We start from the raw sequence: 25,015 nt of genomic DNA, 5'->3' as shown, positions 1-25,015 counted from the left end.
CTATTATAAAAGACTATTTGTATAATAATTACAAGATTAAATATTTTCTTTTAAATTTTTCAAAATTAATATTAAAAATTATTTGTATAAAAATTCAAAACTAATCTATATATGAATATTTTTGGAAATTTCAAAAATAATTTTTTTGCAAATTAATGAAAACAATTTCATCTCAAAGAAACAATTCAAAGATTTCTAAATAATTCTCTTAGAAAATTTCTAAATTTGAAATTAATTGAAGACAGATGTTCTTTCTCTATTCATTATCACGCTGTTCCTCCTTGATAAACACATTTTCCTTTAAAATGCAATTGCATTGTTATTCAGCGAAAGGAGAAAACGTTCGTTTCCGATTTCTAACCTTAACTCGCTGCGACAGAAATCTATCTTCCATCGTAATCCAACTCTTGGCTTTCTGCTAATTGCGTCAACACGGAAGGAACTAACTTTCTGCGACATTATCAGACGTAAGTTTCCTCGTTCTTCGAGCTAGGAATATTTAAGTTGTTTCTCGAGTGTTTCCAATTTTATTAAAGACCTTTTAAATCCGAGTTTCAGGTTCTGAAGCGAGTTAAATGGAACGAACTTTATCTCGTTAACAAATGCAGATTATACAAATTATACACAGTCTGAAAAGATGTATATCTCGATGAAAGTGATGAAAAAAAAAGTAATATATAAATATAAAATATAAATATAATATATAAAAATATAATAAATGATATAAAGACGTGATGTTTCTCAAGCAGCATTGATTCTCTATAAAGGAACACAAGTGTCAATTTTGATAAAATTTAAATATGATGTAATACTTATATAAATATTATATACGTATTTTTTATTTTATTTTATTAAACGTTAAAGAAATGATAAAAACAATAACTACAATATTATTAGTGACAAGAAATTTTGATATAGCAACTAAATGATATTTATATTAAATTGTTTCGAATTTTTATAATCGATACATATTTGCAAAATATTTATTTATCTATTGTTATATTTCGAAGGTAATATTTTCATTCTATATTCTTGTTTCTTACATTTAATACTAGTAAACATGTCTTTAAAATTCGATTCTTTTCGATTTATTCTCTAAATATAAATATTCGAATATTCGTTAAATATTTTCAATAATTCAATATAATAATCATAATATGCGATTTTGATTTAATTCTTATGCCCATTCGAAAATTTCGAATAATTTTTTTGATATTATCATAATAGTTTAGATATTATAATATGTACTAATAAATATTTATCGATTTCAGGTCGCTATTCTATCGATACATTATGAATCTTGATTAACCTCAATAAGTGCGAAATTGCTTGAAAATTATAAGAAAGATTGCTACTTGATAACAAGAATCCTCGTCAATTTTCCAGCATCATTTGAAATTTTCATTTAATGAAATATTTATTCATCATGTAATATATTAATCGTATAAGTATTCGTACAATTACAGTAGATGTTATTTGTAGTTATACAGCAAAAGTTATGCACTTTATGATCAAAGTTTGATTAATCATTTTTGTTTGAACGAGCTTGCCTAATAATTGGGCATTATTATATTGTCCATATGATTTGTAATGTCATCTTTTAGGTGATCAGGTGAATAGAATGACAGTATAATGATTAATCAATGAATCCGATCTATTAATTCAGAAACTATTATAATCATCTTTCTGTACAATCCTCTTGAGTAAGATTATAGTATCTCTGATTCTATCTCTAACAATAAGTTAGTGTTAATTAAATTTTCCAGTTAGTGTTAATTGAGTTTCTCTACTTAGTATGTTAAAATTAAATTAATAAAAAATTAAGTTTGAAGATTTCGAGGTTAGGTCAGATTAAGAAAGGCGATTTAATTATCATTTTTTTTAATTTTTCAATTTTAAGATTATTCTATACAATCTTTTATCAGAATGAAATATGTCAAATTTTACTTTACTGTTAATTAAGTTTTCGAAGTTTTGCTTTGTGATATATTAGAAATAAGTTGAGATTTCTTCAATTATTTCTTAAGGAAAACATATCCATCATATCCACTTTTTCAATTTTTTAATTTTAAGATGTTCAACAATGAAATATCTCTTTTCTAGTGTTAATTAAATTTTCGTAGTTTCTCCATTTAGTATTTTAAAATTAGAAGTAGATTTAATCTTTGATTTTTTATAATTTTAGTTTTTATTTTTTAGATGTGTAATATTCTTGTCTTCATTTTCATACAATATCATGATGGATATTTTATATTTATTTATATTAATTAAATTTTCGTAGTTTCTCCATTTAGTATTTTAAAATTAGAAGTAGATTTAATCTTTGATTTTTTATAATTTTAGTTTTTATTTTTTAGATGTGTAATATTCTTGTCTTCATTTTCATACAATATCATGATGGATATTTTATATTTAATATTTAATGTAAAATCCTGTAAAAGCACATAATTTAAAAAGGAATTTATATTCTGAATCTAAGTAATTTTGTATGAAGAATAGAATTGGTGAATTAATTAAAGTGTTTTGTGTTAAATGAAAGTGTTTTGAAAATTCGAAAAATTAGAAAAATTATAAAATTAAAAAAATTAGAAAATTCATCTCAAAATCAATGAAATTAAATGTTTGTTATTCATTTAGAAGTCAAATTATATCTTGAAATATTTGTTATTTCATATTGAAAAGACATAATATCTATAAAATCGAAGAAATGGCATCTATGTGCAAGATAGATGTCTATTTTAGTTCAATTTTTTCATATTTCTAAAAATACAAATTTGCATAAATAGCCTCATTCTATTCTCTTCACTTATTTTAAATTTATATAATGCATATATACTAATAATTGAAGAGACTATCTTGTTTTGCTTCAAAAATATCTGTTTTGATTCAATTTTTTTCATATTTCTAAATATAATAGAAATTTTATATAATAGAAATTTGTATAAACATCTTCACTCTACTTTTTTCATATTTTAAACTATATTGTATATGAAATGTTAAATTTTCATATATTTGAAAAATACTCATAATTGGATAAATAATAACTCTGCACATAATTCAACACAATTTCTATTTCGGATAAATTTTTACACATAAATTTTTTTTTCCATATTTCAACTTATATTACGCATGTACAATAGATTAAATTTCCATAACCTCTAAAAATATCTAATATTTCCTCCATCACATCACGTAAAACAAACGTAAAACAAGGTTCAATGTTCCTCTATAAATTTCAAAGGAGTATTTTCTAAAAACGACCGCTGATAATCATCATGCGAATATTCGTGCACGCGAGAACGTTAATATTGCGTGTATATTAACGTGCAGGAACCACGAAGTAAACAGTCAACTTAACAACCGGTGTCTGCATTGCGGCATGGAAAACACACAACCGAGTTTGTTGCCTCGTATCTCATCGTGTTTCCGCTTGTCTTTGTTTCGTTTCCCGACTTTATCCGAAACATAGAGAATATCCACGCTCGTAAATTTTCGGATGTTCACTATGATGGCGCTGATTCCATTCTTCTTACGTTCGTTGCGCCTATATGAAAATAGAATGCAAATGGATTCTCGTAAATATATATTGTCATAAATGTAACTAATGTAATTCTTTGTATCTATTCGCGATTCCTATCGTTAAAATAATGGTGCAAATGAAACGTGGAATTTTGACGATGTTTATAGTTAAGAATAGGAACGACATTCTGCGATAGTTTGAGGTTAAGAAGTTTGGAATTTCTAGTGATCCGAATTCAGAAAGTTGTAATAGAAAATTGGATAAACGGATTGAATTTGAATCGATAATTTTCTTTTGGAAAGTTATATTCAAAAAGTTCGATTTTCAAGAATTGTAATGGAGATGTAGAAAATCTTTTTTCAAATTTAAAAGTGATTTTTCTAAATCACTTTGAGGTTAAAAAGTTTTGGGATTTCTGTACGTGGAATTCTTTCGTTGGAAAGTTAAAGAAAATAAATTGAGTTTGAAGGTTTGGTTTAGAATTTAGATTAGATCGATTAGTTTTCTTTCAGAAAATTCAAATTTCAAAAATATTTATTCAATATATATCTCTTTCGGATACGATATTTCCACGGATACTACAAATTTCTTTTTTAAGAAAAAAATTTTTTCTTAAAAATTTCAGGAAGATTCATATTCATTTATAGAATATACATACATGATTCTCAATAGATAATTTGTCATTCTTGTCTTCAATACATCGTTCAATGCATTCATAAATCAAGCTTTGAATTCACGCATAGAAGTTACGTGCAAGGAATCTCGAATCGAGTCAATATTTTACAATAAACAATTGCATGTCCCCTCGAAGACGAGTCAATATAGTACTGCGTGGGAGGTGCATTATTACTATGCACTCAGAGATAATGCATGGCAACACATGCTGATTTTAGCGACCGAAACGTGTTTCGCTCTTGGCTTTTGCTTATATAAATGTATTAGGGATGTTTCACAATTAGGAGACTTTGAATAAATTTCACATTCTTTATATGCAACTTCATCTTACGAGATACATCGTGTAAAAGATTTTAGAAAATTTTTTTAAAAAAATGGATAGGTATAGTTATACATAAAAGTCATTGGCTCGTGAATTTTTACGTTGAATGTATAATGTGAATAAAATTTTAAAATATAATTGTGAAACTGTGTGAAAAATATTTGTTTGTGAATAATAAAAATTTGGAATAATAGAAAGAAAATGTGAAGAAATTTTTTTTTTTAATATTGTGAAATTTTTTTAAACATGTAAAAAAATGTTTATTTGTGAATTATTTGTGAATAATGTGAATCTTTTTTTTTTCTTTTGAATGTGTGAAGAAGTATTTATTTATGAATAGTAGATTGAAATAATAAAAAATTTTTATACGATTATTATTTTTTTTTATTATAAAAATTAAATATCTGGAAAATATATGATAAAAAATATTTTTTGAATTTAATTTTAAATAAAATAAAAAATAATAAGACGAAAGTCACATGATTAATCCACGAACTAAGTCATGTTAATGTCGTTAAATATATCCATCAAATTTTGCATGTATAAATTTCATTAATGGCACGTGGTCGATTTAATCCAACGGTGAAGTATACGTGATGATATTGAAAATAAAGGTTGACCGGAAGTGAAAACGTGAGAGGATAATCAAAAGGATATTGTCACTTTGATGGATGACAGTATTATTTACGTGTTCGTCCATCAGTTATCAGATCAAGTAGATATTTAGGTTAAAATAACTTCTATTTATTTATTCATCCACAAGAATGTAATATTTAGAAAAGATTTTTGAATGAATTATAAATTATTATATATATTTGAATATTATATTTGAATATAATTAAAGTAATTAAATTGCTTATAGATTTATGAAACAATAATAAATATAAAAAATAAGAAATAAATCAAGATTATTCTAAAATATAAATTATAGTCTTATTTTGAACATCATCAAATTATTCACAATTGTTTTTAAATCATTCAATTTTTTGTATTTCCATTGTTTTTTAACATATACATGGAAAATCCTTGATGATAAATTGATTCTACTTAATAGGCTTTTTATTTTATTTATTTTATTACTGTTGGTAATATTATTATAAACTTATAAAAATTCTATTTTTTAGAATTTTGTATTTTCATTATATTTTATATTTCTTAAATCTCTACAATATTCTTTAATATTCTAATAATAATATTTTTATTATATTCTAGTAATATTTTATTTAAAATTTTTATTAATCTTAACAATATTGAAAAAAATTATGTATGACTCAACTGGAGAAGTAACAAGTACACATAACTATATTTAATAAATTTCTATTCAATGTTAATTTTTTTAAATTCATATTTTTATTTTATTCTATATCTCATAGAAATCTTATCATCAATATTAAAAAAAAATCATTTGTAACTTTGAGAACAATAATTTCTTGATCCATCAGAATCGTTTTTTTTTTTTTTTATCTGACAACTGCTATTTATCTCAAAACTTAATTTAAAATTTACGTTCCGCTTTCTCCATTAGTCGTCAGCTAGTAACGAAATAGTGGCGCAGTCTAGTGGCTCGTACAAAGTTGTACGAAGAAATTTCTTTCATGTGTGTTTACTTTCTCGTATTCTGGTCGCGTTCTAACTTCTAATAACTTTTTGTTTCTTTTCCCAATTGGACATACGAGATACGAATTCAACTCGTATCGTATCTAATTTTGACGTGTAATGTTGACGACTTTATTCTTTAGAAATATATTGATATGGATTGTCATAATCTGTCATTTATCATTTCGCTATAAATGAACTTTTATATCGTTAAAATTTATGGTTTTGATATTTTTAGGTTAAGGTGATACATCGAAATGATATATATAAATCACTGTGGAAATTTTGTTTTGTGAATTATTTAGTAAAGGTTTTTCTTAAAGATAAAATTTCTTAAAATTGTTAAAAATTATGTAGGGTAGTGTGGATGTTTATGCATTTGTAAAGAATATAAATTTATGAAAATGTGAAAAAGTACAGTAGTAGATCATGTGGATTAATATTATAATGTGGATGTTTTATTTCATAAGAATTTTTTATGAATTGTTAAAGATTATATATTATTTGTTATGTGATAATTAGAATGTGAATGTTGTGTATCTACAAAAAGAGAAATATATGGTAATATATATTATGAATAATATAATAATATAATATGAATAACTTTATTTTATGATTTACTATTTATAATAGTTTTAATGAATCATTGAAAATTATATTGCTGATTTATGATAATTAAAGTATATTATCTATATGTGAAAAATAAAAATTTACGGAAAAATATACAAAATATATATATTGAAGCGATAGATATAGAATCTTCTTAGATATAGACATTTATTTTAAAGCATATTACTTTTAGAAATTTTGGTGAATCATTAAAAATTGTTACTTTTATGATAATTGAAGTATAGATATTTGTCCATTTATAAAGAATACAAATTTATCAAAATTTATTAAAAATAACACGATAAAAAAAAATTGTGAATATTCTATTTTATGATTTATAGGAATTTTTAATAAGTTGTTAAGAGTTACATACTATTGATTATATGATATATTTATATATTGATTATATGATATATAATTGGAATATAAAAATTTATACATTTATGAAGAATTTATTGAAGTATGGAAAAATATATATGAAAATAAGAAGAAATTTATTTGTAATATTTACGATTATTCACAACAATTCATTAATTATTTAAATCTTCTTTCTTAATTCACTTGGTTTGAAAATAAATGTTTCATTTTCGAATATATACGATTTGCAATTTATTTTACTTTTGCATCAATTTATGTGATTTATTTAACAATGAAATCTTACAGAAAGAGAAAATGTTCCACGACTCTGCGAAAAGAATATATCAATAAATTATTTATTCTGAAATGAAATTTAATCTTCACGCAATAAAGACACAATCTACTATGTTATTTGAATATAAAAGAGTGTTTAATTTAAATCGTTAACGCGTGAACGTTAACTATATTTTATACTGTACTTTACTTATATTAATCGAAATTCATAATTATCTCTTTTCTTCAATTTAATTCAATTTCATTGACTTTGTTAACAAATTTAATTGTAATTAATTGCATTAGAAAAAGAAAAAAATACATAAAAATATTCTATGATTTTATATTCATTGATATTTATTCTTCCACGTTCAAAAATACTTTTTTAATTAAAAAATTTATTAATCCTATTAAAATTTGAACTAATGAGTTAATTACTGAAATTCATATTTAAAACATGCTAAAATTATTCGACTTAAATGTATGATATTTCAAAGAAAACTTGTTTAAGTTTTATTCCATAATATGACATTGTATGCACCAACTTATTTATGCACCGAGTCAACTTCTGAGAGAACTTTCTGTACATCGAGAAAGAGGACAGTGAAACATTTATTACACATGAACAATAACATAACCTAAGACAAAGTTAATTTTAATCCTCTTGAATTTATACAAAAAACTTTTTCTATATTAAAAAAAAAAATATTTAACAATGTTATTATTATAGTAAACACATGAACAATGTATGCAACCATATATAATTATTTTTTTATTTTTATTTTAATTTTAAATTTAAGTATGTTAATTTACTAGGCAATTTTAAAAATATAAAAAGTAATATAGAAAATTTTTCAATTATTATTATATTTTTATTTAATATTTTTTTATATATCATACAGTAATTCAGTAAAATATTTATTGAATAAAACAGCTTATTAATATTAAATACAAAACGAAAATCGAGTAGCTTAAATTGTCACGTGTTCCCATAATGAATTGAACTTAATTATTAAAACAATTGATAATGCAGGAAGACATTGTTATTCTTTAAGAATATTAAATTATTATTATTCAATAAATGATAGATATAAATGAAGAATTTTTTTTTTAATTTATTTTCTTTAATTTATTCTTCATAAAATAAATAATTTATGTTTATCTTTATTATTCATATTCTCATTATTTCTTTCAATATTCAGAAAATTATCGATACTATATAATGAGTATCGTGTACTTTTTCGTAACAATACAGAAATGTTCCAGTGAGAGTTATCACCAGATTTAACGAGAACAAACTTGATTAGAAATTGAACCTCAATAGTAGTGAAATGATATAGAGATCAGAAAATGTACAAAAGACTCTCTTGGCTATTGCATTCTATCTTCTCTAGAATTCTTTGGGGATCCGTTTATTCTATATGGAATAACCCGCAATGGATTTACAAGAGAAGTGTGTTCTGAAGAGACCATTACTTTTCAAAGCGCAAAGTGTATCAATTTTTTTTTTGCAACTTATTTTGTTGCAGAACTCTTTGGGGAATATCGGTTGCAGCTTGTTAGCAGGTTCTCATGTGAGAAGAAGAGTAATGGTTTCAATATCCTATTACCTTTTTTTTTTTTTTATCTTTTTTTTAATCATTTTTATTGAAATTGAAATTGCCAGAAAAATTTTTAGTAAGATAAATTTAAAATTTTCTTTTGAAGATTTAAATAAGTAATTTGAATATTGATATAGAATTATATATTTAATATTATTTAAATATAATAAAATTTGAAATATTTATTTCAAATTTCGAGTTTAATTTTATGCAAAAAAAATTTACAATATATTGTAATATGTATGTCAATTAAAAAAATTTATTAAAAATAATTTGAGTACTTATACAAGGTAAAAAATATAAAATAATAATATATATTTTCTTTATATCATTATTATATCAAAAATGTATTAGTTTAATATTAATGCTAATATTAGGTATTTGATAATTTATTATAATAATAATGATCTCTAAGATAATATTGACCTAATATTGGTTATTTATGTAATAATATTAGCTATCTAGTGATTATAATAACAATTAATGTCTAAGTACTTGTAACTTATCACAGAAGTTCAAACATAAAATTTCCTAACTTTGAAATTAAATCCCATTAATCTAATAATTGCATTATAATTTTTATAATAACAAAAGATACAGCTAGAAAATTTAATTTAATTTATATACTAATAAAAATATATAATATTATTTTATATAATATATATATAATACTACTTGTATTAGATACTTGATATTTAAAAATATTTCCTACTAAAAATATTAGCTAATAGCTAGTAGCAGATAACGAGTTCTAGGATATCTAAAAGAACTTTAATTCCACAATTAATAATATAAAATATAATATGTAAAAATTTCAAATTATTTAATTAATCATTCAATAATTCACAAAACTATAAAAAAATAAGGACATTCATATTCAATATAAAAGTCAATTTTTTTTTCTACAATTACAAACCAAATATCGACCACTCAGTGCACTATTTCAAGTGCAGATTTATACGATGCTTGAAGTCTTCGAATCATTCGAAATATCGTCAAACTTTCCACCAAAAATCGTCTCGAGTGGTATTCAATATTGTATCCAACTTATTGTATTTCGAATCGGCTCGAATTGAATATAACTCAAGAAATTGTTATTGTTACAATATAGTCGAGTCGAGTTTTCGAGACATCTATCTCGTCTAAGATGATTTAATTAAAAATTGCATAATGCGAGAATGAGTTGGTAATTGTCATCAGCCATCTTGGCTCATGAAAGGTTTGCCATGTGGCGCCATCACGTCGATCATGTTGCTCAACTTCACGTGCTCTCATCAGAAATCTACTTTTGTCGCGAGAAACTGTGAAAGAAATTTTGACGTGTGAATGTATATTTATGGATCATGGATATCTATGGATTACATGATGCGGTGAAATCTTTATAAGATGTCTGTGTAACACTTCTTTGAACGTAATAGGGTTTTAAGTAGGATCATCCGTAGATTTTATATTTGATCCTTAAAGGAGATGAAATATCGATTGTCAAGATTCGATTCTCGAGGTTTTGATAATCGTAGCAGTCTAGGAAAAGTTATAGCTAAGTTGAAAATTTTTATATTCATCATTTTATGAATATGAAATATTCTATAATATAATATGCAATTCTATGGACGAAATATTCCGGAATATAATAATTTATACGGAAATATGCTGCGATATATTTGCAATGATATTTTTCGTGTAACATCGCGAACAAGATATTTTGTTCATGGAATGATTTTCATAGACGAAATATTTCGTTCGTGCAACGCTATAGAAGACGACATATTCCGCTATGTGATATAATTCTGTTGTGCTTTATGAATAAAATATTTCGCAATATAATATTCTTCGTACAGCACTATCAATATATTCCATAATGCAATATCTTTCGTGCGACTCTATAGACGAAATATTTCGCGGTGTAATATTCTTCGTGCAATTCTATGGACGAAATATTCCGTAGTGCAATATTCTTCGTACGACTCTATGAACGATATATTCCGTAATACAATATCCTTCATACAGCTCTATCAACAAAATATTCCGTAATGCAATATTCTTCGTGCGACTTTATGGACAAAATATTCCATAGTGCAATATCCTTCGTGCGACTCTATGTACCAGGTATTCCGTGATGCAATATTTTTCGCATCAAAAATGAAATATTCCGTTCATGTGACATCATAGACGAGATATTCCGTTCGTGCCAAACCATAGACGAAATATTCCGTTCGTATCACACTATAGATAAAATATTTTCTTTGTGCTATAACACTATAAAAATATTTTACGATGTAATATAGTTTATACGATGCCATGGACGAAATATTTCGTAGCAAAATATATTTCGTGACATAATATAGTTCGTACGATATCATGGTCGAGAATAGTTTGTGAATTTGTTTATTATTTTTGATATAGAGCAAATATCCATTGTAGAATAATATTCTCAAAAATTTTATTTTCGAAATGATTGATGATTTAAATATTTCAAATTCATGAGATATATCGTTCATAGCACCATATAAATTATATCATAGAATTAATTTAAATATAATTAATTAAAAATATAATTAAAATTAAATTCATAATTAATGATTGGTTAAGTAGTTAAATATATTTTATTTCTCCATAAATTTCATGAATTTTTTCAAAAATTTAAAAAATCTTGTTAAAATTTCAATAAGAAGACGAGTGTTCAAATTTTCTTCCACGGTTATTTCGGTTACCCGCAAATTTACTCGATGAAATTTACTTTGCACCAAAGAGAACACGTTTTATTTTGCGCAAATTATCATTTTCTTGGAATACAAACGAGCCAACTGAATATTTCTCGAGATATCTGTTTGGATCATGAATTGTAATGTCGACGAATGTATTATAAACAAGCAGCTGTTTGAGATACTATTTCACAGATCAAAAACCAGTTACTCAAGTATGGAAGTTTATAAATATTGGTGGCCATTATTTACCTTATTTTTCTTTGACTTGGCTAGATGCCAGTTACGTATTTATATCTGAAATTAAAGAAATTTCTGATAATCAACTTTCTTCTTTTTTCATCTTGAACGTATCTTTTCTTCTCTACTTTTTAGAAAGGAAAGAAAATTTTAAAAAATTTAAAACTTAAATTAATAATAGACTGCAATAAATGGCAAAAAAATTGACAATTTTTTATCAAATTTGAAGAAAATATTTTTATGTTTGAGTATTTGTGTTAAAGCTTCTTGTGTAGATTAATCAAATCATTTATAGATGATTATAAGATGTTTAGCAGATGCAAGATTAGTAGAACAAGTCAAGCAATATGAAACCTTTTTACCAATTATTTTACTTGACTAAATCTATTTATTTTATTCGATTCAAAATATTTCTTCTTCTATTTTATCACTTGAGATTTATCAATATTACATTTTCATAAAATAATAATAAAGTAGTTTTGAAAAATATAAGAACAAATTAGCATAAAAATGAATAAACATGTATAAATGTAATTCTTTTTCTGTGGAATTAAATATGACATCTCTGACTGTCATTATTTTTGTATCTCACAAAATTTGAAGAGAAAATATTACTAAATTTTGAATGTTTTAATATAAATTGCTATTGCAATATTATTACTTGAGAAAGATTAATCTTTTCAAAACAAATATTACAATATAAGGGATTAATTTTCAAAATGGAATACATAATTTCCTTTCTATTAGGATCTTGTATTTTTTTTTTTTCAATATTATTAAATAAATTATAACAACTCTGTAATTCTCTGTAATTCTTGTAAATGAAATCACATTATTCTATACAAGATTATTGTACATTTTAAAAGGATTAACTACGAGAAATCGGAATATTGTAACTTCCATTTTTATTTACTTACTGATTCAAACAATTTAATAAAATGACTCATTTTTATGATCATATATTATTCATTATAGAAGAATAAAAATATTGCAACTTTTGTTTCTTTTACTTGAATTTATACAACTTTAAATTCAAATAATTATCAATTTAATTTTTATTTATTATTCGAATCCTATCAGCACGATTCAAGATGGCGGTTCTAAAACAAATTCAGAAAAAACTTCATGATAAAAGATACATATTAATATTGAATGAATTAAATAGTGAATTAAATTATACATTAAAATTAATAATATATATTAAAATTATATATTAAAATTAATAATAGAATTACATGAATTATAAACTGAAATATTACCTTGTTTACTGTTCTATTTTAAATTATTTCTTGAATTATTCAACTGTGTTATAGATAGCGCACCAAACAATGCATGAACTTTAACAAAAATATGCATTATTTAAGAAGCAAACAGGTGAAGGATATAAAAATAAAAGAATTTAACATGTACTGGATTTAAAACAAAAGAATGAGAACGGGTTTATTCTTGTTCTCCAGGCAAAAAGTCATTCTTTTTTTGTGGAACAATGAAATCAGAATATTTTTCTTTTGAATGCATCTTAAATCACCTTGCAAATGCAGATGTAACGATCCTTTTTTTTGTTACTTTCTCAAGATTTTTAAACTACCGGTGATTACCAAGTCCAATCTGGAGCTAATATTTTAAAAATGAAAGTCGAGTTTTAATCTTGTTGAAATTTTTATTTTCGTATCGTCTACCTTATGTTGTCGAGATTCCGCTTTATTTGCTCTTGCAAAATTTAAGAGAAGCAAGTCTTCTTTTTCAAAGAATGAGAATTCGCTGAAGAAATTTAAAATAAATATAACAACAGAAAATTCCTCCTTGTAAAATTTTATTAATATGGATATCTAGATAAAATATTTAGTTGAGAGATTTTATATGTTTTCTATAAAATATTAGAAAAATTAATACTTGCATAATATTTAATAACAGGATATTGTTTGCAAAATTTTGCAAGATTTATACATACTTTCTACAAAATAATAGAACAATTTTACAATCACTAAATCGTTTGAAGAATTCACAAACTTGATCAAAAATTAGATTAAAATTTTCTAACCTCAAAGAATCCTTTCACAAAAATTTTATTTATGCTAAATTATTACTAATAAAAGTACTATTATATTAAAAATTCACTTAATCGAACGTTAGAATTTTCTAACCTCAAAAAATCTTTTACGAGAAATCTATCGATATACGAGAAATGCAAATACGAATACTTATATATAATTTTCAATTAATAAAAAATTAATAAAAGATTCTACACAACATAATATAGAACAATGATTTCAAATTTTTGATCTTATATGATATAAACGATATATGATTGCAGTAGTTTTACGATATATCTAACAGTCGATCTATCGTGCTCAACTTTTATTATCGAGACGATGGACAGAAATGAAGGAGAGTTTCTAGAGATGTAGGGGGGATGCTCAATTTATGGCAGTGCACGCGGTGTAATATAAAGGCGCACGAGATATCGAAGAAAATAAAGGACGAAAGCTGCGTAAGGGATACTTTTAGGGATCTTTCCTTCGAATGGATCTCGTTTTTACTCTTATCATTGTTAGCAAAATCTTTCTTTGTCACGCGACTCATTACTTAAAAGCTGAATCGCTGTTTTTCAATGGAGAGGTTATAAAGAGATGCATAAAGTCAAGGGTACTTTACATTGGAGAAAATTTATCGATCGAGGTTTCAACAGTTTTATGAACGAATTGGTTTCTGAACATTAACCTCTTACCTTACAGTTTAATCGAAAAATGCTTTTTAAAATTAAAACTCATTTAAAATTTTTTCATCAAATTTATCGATCAAAATTAAAAGTAAAATTCTAAAAATATAAAAATATTCAAAATTATCAATAGAATATAATAATAAATAATCTTCAGAATTATATAACATCTTCTAATTTCATTACAAACTTGTGACGTCATTACAGCAAGAAGTTAATCTTTATCATCAAAAATTTTATAAAATAAAAAACAATTTTCATATCTTGTACTTTTTTTTATAATTATAATATAGTTTATGTATAATTTCTTTTTAATATCTTAATTAAATGGATCATAAAAGTTTCAGATTAATTTTTTTATATAAAAGAACAAATTTAAACTTTTTTTTGGACTTTTATCTGTTGACTTTATTCTTTATTTACTTTATTTTTACTTGATATTTACTTTATTCTTTAATTTGTTTAATTTATTTTAAATAAACTTCAGAATTTATTAACCTTTTCATATTTAAATAAAGAAATAAAAAGAAAAGAAAGAAATAGAAGAGAATACAAATATTTGTCAACGTGTTAAAAAGAAGATACGTAATGACGATTACTCGAAAGATAAATGTCATCTCATTTCGAGATTAATTTGAAAGGATATCGATTGAGCAGAATAAAAGAAGAGGAAAAAGCCTTGAAGCTCTAGGGGAAACTTTAACTATGTGCTTGAAGAACTTTGCGGAAAGATTCTCGAGCATTAAATTGATCCAATCGTAGCGAGTAAATATTATTATAATATTAATATAGTAAATCAAATATTTCCACATGACAATGTTGTACATATCGTTCTTGATTTCGTGTATCACAATTGCAAATGATATATATCAAGTCTCATTTCATTAAACAAAATGACAAAACAAAGAAAAAATTATTACATTGTTATTACATTGAAAGTTTAATCAGAATAATTCAAACATTCAGAAAATGTCAATAAATTAAAATCCTTGCATTTGTAGCAAAAAAAAAAAAGAAATACATAACCTAACCTATATAAAAATATATAAAATTACATTAAAACATACACTATATTATTATAATAATAAAAAATGAATCAATAAAAGAATAATTATTAAAAAATATGCAATATATAAAAAATCTTTATGATATATTTTAAATTTCATAGAAATAAAATGAAAGAAATAAAATAAAATAGTCTCAATGGTATGTTTTTCAAAATGAAGAAGTTAATTTGTCTCCATTTTAATTTCCTTTTTATCTTTATTTATAAACACAGTCTATAGATCTTTGCACACTTTCTGAAATTTATTCTTCGTGTTTGTTTCGTACTCTCGACCACTTTGTTTTCCGAAGACAGTGTAATCTGACTATATTGAACGTTCTCAATTCTGAAACAAATTGTCTGTGTTTCTAATTAGAGATTTAAGGCTTTCACAGCACAGCATCATTCATCAATTGATCAGATGACCAATAAAGAACACCTGATTGGTGAGCATTCAATGGAAACACGAGCAAGTAGATTGAATGGATCACATTAAAGGCACACTATTATTAGGACATCTTTTGATCTCTGATGAAGTAAGCCACGATTCTTGTTCTCTCAAAAATTAAAACTTTTGAAATAGAAATTTTTGAAAATAAATTTCTTAAAATGTTAAAATTGAAATTTTAATCAGAATTTTAATTAATTGAAATTGAATATTGAAATTTTTAGAATGTTAAAAACTTTCGTAATAAAAATTTTTTAAACTGAAACAAAAATTTTTATTTCGAAAGTTCCTGAAGGACGCGCTTTGCACATAAAATTCTGAATGTATTTCATTAAAATTTATCACGACATGAAACAAAAGTGCAATTATCATATCTTTAAATTCAATTTTTGGTGAACCGTGGTGTCGTACATTGAATGCATGACAGCATGTTTCCTAGAGAATGTTACATATTATTTACAGTAAGTTTTCGAAATTCAACGACACGAGGACGGATTGAAATGTCAAGTTCTTCTATTACATGACAAAATTTGTGCGTATATACGCCATGTATTTTCTTAATTAGCATGTTAATATTTTTTCACGCACGAGCCGCTTATCTGTTTAAAGGCTAATTATTTATCGCCAATCGTTTATCGTTTATCATTTTAAAATTTTTTTTCGTGTTTTTTTATCGCTCGTTATCGTGTGCCATCATTTTCTTCGTTATATCCGCTGCATGATCGATGCGAACGAATCTTTTCCAGGAAAAATTTTTATATTGTGTGAAATTATATTTTCTTTTCTTTTTTTTAAAAAAAAATATTTTAAACATGATTTTTGGATAATTTCTTATTTTTGTATCTTGATATAATCATATCTTGATTTTGTAATAAAATATTTTTTTGAAAATAATATGAGATATAGTTTTAGAATAATGGAATAATTGATGATTTTGAAATAACAATAAATTATTAAAGATATTATGATTCTACAATTTCAAAAAAAGTATTCAAATAACAAAGATCATATTATAAAATAGTAAATATTTTCTATTTTCTTTAATAATTTCTTCAAACAATTAATTAGCCAAATTGTACAATTATTTAAATTATTTTTCACTTCAGTTTTGAATCACATAAATGGCAAAAAGTTACAATGATACAAAAATGATAAAAAATTTATATCATATTCTTCAAAGAAACTTTTACATCAGAATTCTTCCAAATTTAATTTTCGTTTGAAAAAGTAGTAAAAATTCGCAATTGTCATCTAAAAAAAAAAAGAAGGAATTTTCAAATCAAATATTTAAAAAACTTTTTTTTCCAAAATCTAACTTTTTCGCTTCAAATGTTTGAAATAAAAATTCACTCGCGGTATAAAAATTCGAATTTACCATGTTTGAACAGAAAGAAAAAAAAAGAAAAAGAAAATATTCGTTCGCACGAAAAAAAAAAAAAAAGAAAAATAGTGGATGCACGTTTCTTCCCCTCCCCCCTCCCTCGAATCAGCTCTCTGACCGTGTGTACTCGTCCTCTCCGGAACAGAGATGTCAATGTACTTCTTCCGGTTGCACAACCTGCGCCGTCAGGCGGAGGAGGTACGGAAAAAGCGGCAGAAAGGAAAACCGAGCCAAAGCGGGCAACGTGGGACCAATACGGACCAATCTCAACCAACAGCCGGATCCATGCACTGCTGCAACAAGGTGCACAGGGGCCCGAGCAGGCTCTTTGAGCGTGCTCCGTTGCAGCCCAGCGATTCCCTCGATGAAATCGCTTTTCAGATACCAAGGTAACGTTCCTCAAATCGTATCTTGAATCTGTGGATTGTCGTTTTTATTATTTTTAGCAGGATCTGTTGTAAGGTGATAGTGAAAAATTATTGATATGTATCACAGTGACAAATGTATGAAGGAATATTTTTGAAATTAGTCTTGAAATTAGAGAAAACTTATTGTGTGGAAATAAATATATATCAGATGGAAATATTTTTAGTTTAGAAATTGTTTTGAACTTTTCAAAGCTTTGAAGTATACGTTAAATAGAGTATAATTAATATATTAATTATAAATATATATGTATTGTGTAGAAATATTTTTGATTATAACTTTTCTCAAAGTTAATCTTAAAATATATATTAATAGAAAGTCTATAAAATGGAAATATCAGTCATAACAGAAAAAATTATTTAAAACTATTATCAAAAATTATAAAAAAAAATTACTTAAATTATTTTACAATAATTACATTTAAATAAAATTTCTCCTTAATTTACATATTACATTATTAATAAAAGTGAAGAAACAAACTTACCTAATCCTTTGCAAATATATTTATATTTCTCATTCTCCGATATGAATAGATTAGAACTTTTTTTATGTTCTTTATATTCTTTTTCATATTATAAAAATTTCTTTATAATTTTTATCTTTATTTATTACCCAATAATATATGATCTATGTTGTCTACTTATCTTATTTTCAATTCCATTTATTTGAGGATGAAAAATATGAATAATTTATTCAATAAAAGTTAAAAGTTAATTATCCATAAATTTTCTTGAATCATATTAGAGAAAAGATTAATTGATGTATGAATTTTTGTTAGTAATTTTTATATTTCTTAATCTTTCCTTATCTCAAATATTTAAGGCACATTCCATCAATCGTCTAATTCAAATCTAATATTCCAACAGCAAACAAAATTCCAAAATTTCCAACATCTCTTTTTACATTTTCCAAATGTACATATTCATATATATCAAATATTTTAACCTCTTTTAGAAACACTAGAAAATTATCAAAGACACCAAAATTATAACATTTTCAAAGCAATAATTATCAAGTAAATTAAAATACCATTATTGTTTAGTTTTTATTGTTTTGTTTAAAAAATTTTGCAATGAAGAATACTTCAATAAATTTTAATTTTTCTTTTTTAAATAATTTTAATTTTAAAAAAATTAAACATATACACATATATATATATCAATATTGAAGAAATTCCTACTTACTATTCTCAACTTATTTTTATCTTTCCGTAAAAAAATTAATATTCGCGTACAAATTATAAGAATCTCAAATGAACACGTTGTATACACGAGTCACATTCAAACGCCATCTATCGGCCATATTTGAGCGAGCCACATAAATAAAGAGGCAGCCATTTTTCTCATCAGATGCTCAGCCAATTAATGGACGTATCATCTCTCTCCACTCATTATTACAATTGTTACAAATGTTATTTTTCCTCTCTTCGAATCACTGAACGCAAGAAAATTTTCGAGGACACCGTGTGTGTATGATGGTCGATGCAATTCTTCGGCCTCTAGTGGTTTCACGGGTCGGATCTAACCCATTCCAGATTTGATCTCCCCTGTCTCATGTTAGATGAGAAAGTTTAAGTGTCGTAGCCAATAGGGACAGAGTGGAAGGGTCAGAGGTCGAGATGAAGCAACTCGAAGTGCACAAGCTTTCGTGGGGATCGGTTGTGCTATGGATTCGGAAGAAGATATAAAGCAGTGGTTCTCAACTTAGTGTCGTTGAATGTTTCTAAGGAGGTTAGCATCAATCTTTTACGATCTATGATACTTGAGACATTTTAATTGAAATTTTTTCATTCCAATTTAGTAGCAGTAATTCATTACTCTCATTGTGTATTTAATTATTGAATATTGTATTATTTTCTATTTTTTTTCCAATTAATTTTTAAATGATCACTTTTTATACTTGTTGAAAAATACTTTGTTTTGGAATAAAAAATGATGAATTATAAGATTGTAAAGAATTAATGTTGAATTGTGTTTTTAGTCGTTCGAATTTGGAATTTTTTTACGAATGAAGATAAAAATTTGTAAAAGCTGTAACTTTTGATTGCGCCAATAATTTTCAAACTGTTGAATGTATTATTTTTTAGTATTTTTCTTATTTTACATGGATAGAAAGAAATGAAAGTTATTTAAAATATTACAAAAAGAGATTTGATTCGAAAAAGGAAGGAATAAATTAAAAATTCATTAATTGATGGACGTTACATTTTATGAAAAAGGTTGCTTTTTAAAACTTCAATCATGACATTTTCAATTAATATTAATGTTTTTAGTCATCTAACTCGAGAAGTGCTCTTTGTGAATTTTTTTCACCAGATGCCCTAACAAAATTATAATTCACATAGAAAAATAGAAAAAACTATTTTCTGTGACTTCTGCAATGGCAAAAAAACTGTCACCAAAACTCTTTTTGCATTTTTTTCTGATTATTCACTGGTTCATTCCCAAAGAGATTTTTTAAAAAGTTGACAAGCATTTTTTTAGAGGAATACATTATTTTTTTTTTTTTTTTTCAAATTTTCATTGCTCAATGGAGGCAGAGATATTTGGTATTGCAAAAAGGGGAACTGTAACCCCCCAAAAAAGAACAAAGGTTTCGTTAAATTTACAATTGCAGACGTGGGTCGCCCCTTTGAACGTTTCATCCTTCAAAATTTTAATATTTTGGTTCAATGGCTGATTTAACATGCGTAGGACGTATAAATCTATACTTTCAAAAAAGTTTTGAATGAATTCAACGAAAAAGAAAAGATATAAATAAATTTTCTACAATTTGTTTTGTCCTTGCCATTTTAAATTTTCAATATGTCAGAAAAGTTTCATATATAGGATGTCTCCACATGGTACAAATGATTCTACAAATACACAAAATAAATATAAAAATAAATCTAGAAAAAAGAATAATATTTTAAGTTTTCGAATTTGAAAAATTTTTAAATATGAAATTGATTGTTAGATAGGAATAAATTATCGACAGTAGATAATTCTGCGTGTAAAAGTAAGCAAAAAATTGTAGAATAAATATTTTTCATTAATAATTTTCGAGAAAATTGAATTTGAAAATTTAAATATTCAATTTTCTCAAAGATAAAGATAAATTTTAATCCTATATTTTTTCATGTTATATTAGAGGTAATTAATTTCATTTGTATTTGAAAAATTGTATTCAAACTATGATTTATTTATTATTAAAACGAGAATTTAAACGAAAAAAATATTGCACGATTTCCAAGACACCTTGTATATTTTTATACCCGGACATTATTATCTTAAACTTCTTATAAAAATTCCGCCATATTTGTTCGTTTCGACGACTCGACTCGCCATTTTCAACGCCAGATTACTATACGAAGACAAATATCGATGTTCGATCGAATAAGCTGCTTATCTCTTTTCTCCTTTATAACACGGTGAAGTATTATTCAAATATCACGTAATATTCTATTATTCGTATCATGAAAAATATTATTCACGTTTATATGTAAACACCACTTACCCAGATGTACAATTTTCGATTATAAATTTTTCTTATTCTACGATTAACTACTATTTTTATCTGTTCACAATATCTCTGATATTGAAAATCTATGATATTTCGCTCGACGATTTTCAAATAAATTATTCGAAAAACAATATTTCATCGTCTTATCTGGTGATTTGAAATAATCGTAATATCGTATATTAATAATTTTTCCATTTTATTTTTCATCTGACAATTTCGAAACAATTTTTCAAATAAAATTTCAAATACTCTTAAATTCCATCATTCTCGATTAAAATATAAATTTTTATATAACATTTTAAGCATATACATATTAAGAATAGATGCATAAAAACTACGAAAGTAAAACTACAAACTATTTTAACATTTATTGTGTCAAATTATTTTGTATATTTTTGCATTCAAATATTTGAGAAATTAAAAAAATTAATTTTAATTTGAATAAAATTATTTTTCATTATTTTGATGTTAATAATTAATCATCGACTAATAATTGATAATTATTATATCGAATATACAATCAAGTCTAGTCTCGTCGTCAATTATAGTCCCTTTAACTATATTGAAATTGACTATAGTGTCGTTCGACTATAATCGCGCCTCGGTGATTTCGAGGACCGTTCTAATTAAAGAAGTTGTTACGAATGCAGATAGGGAAAGAGAGTATTGTGATATCCTTTAATGTTGAGAATAGAGGTGAAACGAATATTGTTGAAAGGAATAAAAGGGATAAAGGGAATATTGGACTTGGTTCGATGGTATCGTTACTTCCTATTTTTTTTTTTTTTTTTTTTTTAATCGAATTCTTTTTATAGAGATATTTCAATTTTTTATCATTATTATTGTCGATAATATAATTACCTATAATTTCATATTATTTTGTATCATTACCATTTTTAACAATATTAATTTTCAGAAGATGGTGTATTATTATCATCGAACGTATGAATTTTTTAAAATTATTATTCATTTAATTGAATATCGATAAAAATATGTTTATAAAATATATACGCAATATTAATTTTAGAGGAATAATGTATTATATTATTTTTATAACTTTTTTATACAATTTTGTATGTTTGTATCATTGTCAATTAATTTTTTTAAATAAATTTTTTATATTTCCAATATATTTGAGCAATATATTTTTCTTTATACGAATATAATACGTAAGATAAATTATAAAATTATATTATCAATAATTTTTCACCAGTTTGATGAAAAAAAAATTAATTAATGAACGATAAGGGAAGAAAGAGCGAAAAAAAAAAAGATTATCAAAAACACGTAAGTATAGTTATTAGAATTGTTCCATCTCTCCAGCAAAAGGTCAAAAGTTGTCCTAACCTAACATTTTTTTCAAAATGGGAAATACATTCGCCTAATGGAAGTTGAGCTATCAAATATTTGCGCGCTCGTGTCTTGAACGATGTTTGGATAACGTTTTTCGATAATTGGTGCTTTAATATGTTCAAATGAGGGTAGTGAAAATAAAAAAAAAGGCGAAGAGTGTAACGATAAATGTTTAACACCCTAGTATAATATATATTTATCACACGCCTCTTTGACAAAGAGATTTTATACTTGACATTATAATCGATAACACTTATGGAGACATTTAAATAATAAATTCTTCCATTATCTGTTATAGAAAAAAAATTTTTTTGAGGTATGTGATGAATTACACTTATTATTATTGATCACATTTAATAATTCATACTTGTATTATTCATTTTGAATTCATTCATGATTTGAAATTTTATTTTAAAGGTTTGATAAGGTGGTATTGAATATAATGAAGGGATTTATTTCTTAAACACTTATTTAATGCAATTGTGAAAATATTATTCTTTGATATGATGTAATAAATTCTATAATTTATGTAAATCTTTTGTGATATAAAATTCATTTTAGATTTATGGTAAAGTAAGATCGAAACATTCAATATAATTTATTTGTTTGATCACACAAATTGACAGAGATCGTGTTTTTATTTTCGATCCACTATTATTAAAGTTCTTTCTTATCTCGTTTCCGCCAATCATATTGATGTAAACATGTAAATATTTGGACACGTTATACTAATAAAATTTTCACAAAATGTTTATTCAAATAATATTATCTCCATAATAATTTTATTAAAAATAATAACAAATGTATAAAAAGTACTTGTAATAACTTTTCAATTTAACCTCTTATTATGAGCAACCATTATTGACATTTATTTATAATTTATATAAATATTTAGACATAAATCTTGAAAAAAATGATTCTTAAAACTATTATTTAATGGTCACCTTACCAACATTTCTGCTTTATTATCCAACAAACACTTAAATAATTACAAATAATTACAAAAATTTTTCTAGTAACTTTCTAATAAACTTTTCAAGTCTGAAACTATAACCTTCAAATCACCGTTCAGAAACTGATCACTTTCGACTCGCAGCCGCAATCGATAGATACGGAATCAAAACTAACCCAAACAAAGCTTAATACGAATAATCACGCAAAACATTTCTTATTCGAAAAACCATCGAACAAATTAAATCCTCTTATCCGCACCTCTCTCTGCACCTAATATCTCCAAATCAAACTCCAATCAAACTTCACACACAGAAATACCGTATCAAATCCATCCATCTCTCTCTCTATCTCTCTCTCCCGCGCGCTTTCCCAGAGCAATAACTTGTGAGAATCGAGAGAGCGAAAATTCCACTTCTCGTTCCTAAGTCACTTCAGAGAGGGCGCATAAATCGATGGACCGCCATTGCCAGTCGAACAGGAAAGTCAGAGAGGAAATGTTTACGAGTGTGATTCTCGACAGAGTCACGGTTCTATGATGTTTATACAATGTTTGCGTATTCGCGTGGTTCACTCGCGATGTATTATGACAGGATGCAAAATACTGGTATTGACAAAATGGAGGAAGATGGAGGGATTCGAATTTTTTGCTTTCTAAAACACGAGGCTGGATTTAGTTGTAGCAGTGAACTCGATCACTTATCACACCTTATTGGCTCACCCTTGGCTCTCCAAATATTGGAGATGGTAGATAGAATTTCGTTCAAGATTTATATCGAGTGCAGGGATTTTTTTTTTTTTATTGCTTATTGGGTCCAATTAAGGAAACGAAATTTATGCGATTGGTTATTGGTTCTTCTGACGAATTCTCCTTCCTTTTTTTCTTTTTTCGTTTTATTCAATTTATTCTTGTGTGTGTGTGTTGAAGTCCTTTTATTTAATTAGCTCTTCTGTTGTATCGGAATCGAAAGTGTTATTCTTTTTCTTTTTTTTTTTATTTATTATTAATTCTTTTCTTTATTGAATGGATTTATCCAAGGTGTTTCGTCTTGTTTTCTTTTATTTTATTTAATTTATTCTTCTGTGTATTTGAGTATAAAATTGATTGTTTTATTTAATTAATTTTTCTGTCTATTAGAGTCCAAAGAATTTTGTACGTTTTCTTTTTAATTAATTATTTTGTTTATTGGGATAAGAATGAAAGGAAGCGAAAGAACAGAATTATTTTTTATTATTTATTAATTATAATTGAATTAATATCGTAATGACGATTGGATGTTACCTTTTATGATAATA

General features: G+C 25.0%; 1 protein-coding gene and 2 long non-coding RNA genes across 11 annotated transcripts in view; 1 reads left to right on the top strand and 2 right to left on the bottom strand.

The window, feature by feature from the left end:
* Nucleotides 1-25,015, top strand: part of LOC413159 (potassium channel subfamily T member 2) — a 140,251-nt gene that overhangs the window by 23,458 nt on the left and 91,778 nt on the right. For all 9 annotated transcript variants that reach the window (XM_026441337.1, XM_026441338.1, XM_026441341.1 and 6 more), the window contains exon 2: nucleotides 17,634-17,877. In XM_026441337.1, the coding sequence (XP_026297122.1) occupies nucleotides 17,634-17,877 (244 nt within the window). The remainder of the gene's footprint in view (nucleotides 1-17,633; nucleotides 17,878-25,015) is intronic.
* On the bottom strand, nucleotides 12,897-13,705 carry LOC107964575. The gene is made up of 3 exons (XR_001703318.2): nucleotides 13,575-13,705; nucleotides 13,155-13,509; nucleotides 12,897-12,995 (listed from the first exon to the last, which is right to left on the bottom strand). It is a non-coding gene; the product is annotated as an uncharacterized LOC107964575 (long non-coding RNA).
* On the bottom strand, nucleotides 17,795-19,765 carry LOC113218857. Its single transcript, XR_003304887.1, has 3 exons — nucleotides 19,099-19,765; nucleotides 18,399-18,873; nucleotides 17,795-17,905 (listed from the first exon to the last, which is right to left on the bottom strand). It is a non-coding gene; the product is annotated as an uncharacterized LOC113218857 (long non-coding RNA).

The sequence above is a fragment of the Apis mellifera genome, linkage group LG6 (assembly GCF_003254395.2).
Source record: "Apis mellifera strain DH4 linkage group LG6, Amel_HAv3.1, whole genome shotgun sequence".
Taxonomy (NCBI): Eukaryota; Metazoa; Arthropoda; class Insecta; order Hymenoptera; family Apidae; genus Apis; species Apis mellifera.
Note: the sequence above shows the minus strand (reverse complement) of the source record. Positions and strands in the feature narration are given on the sequence as shown.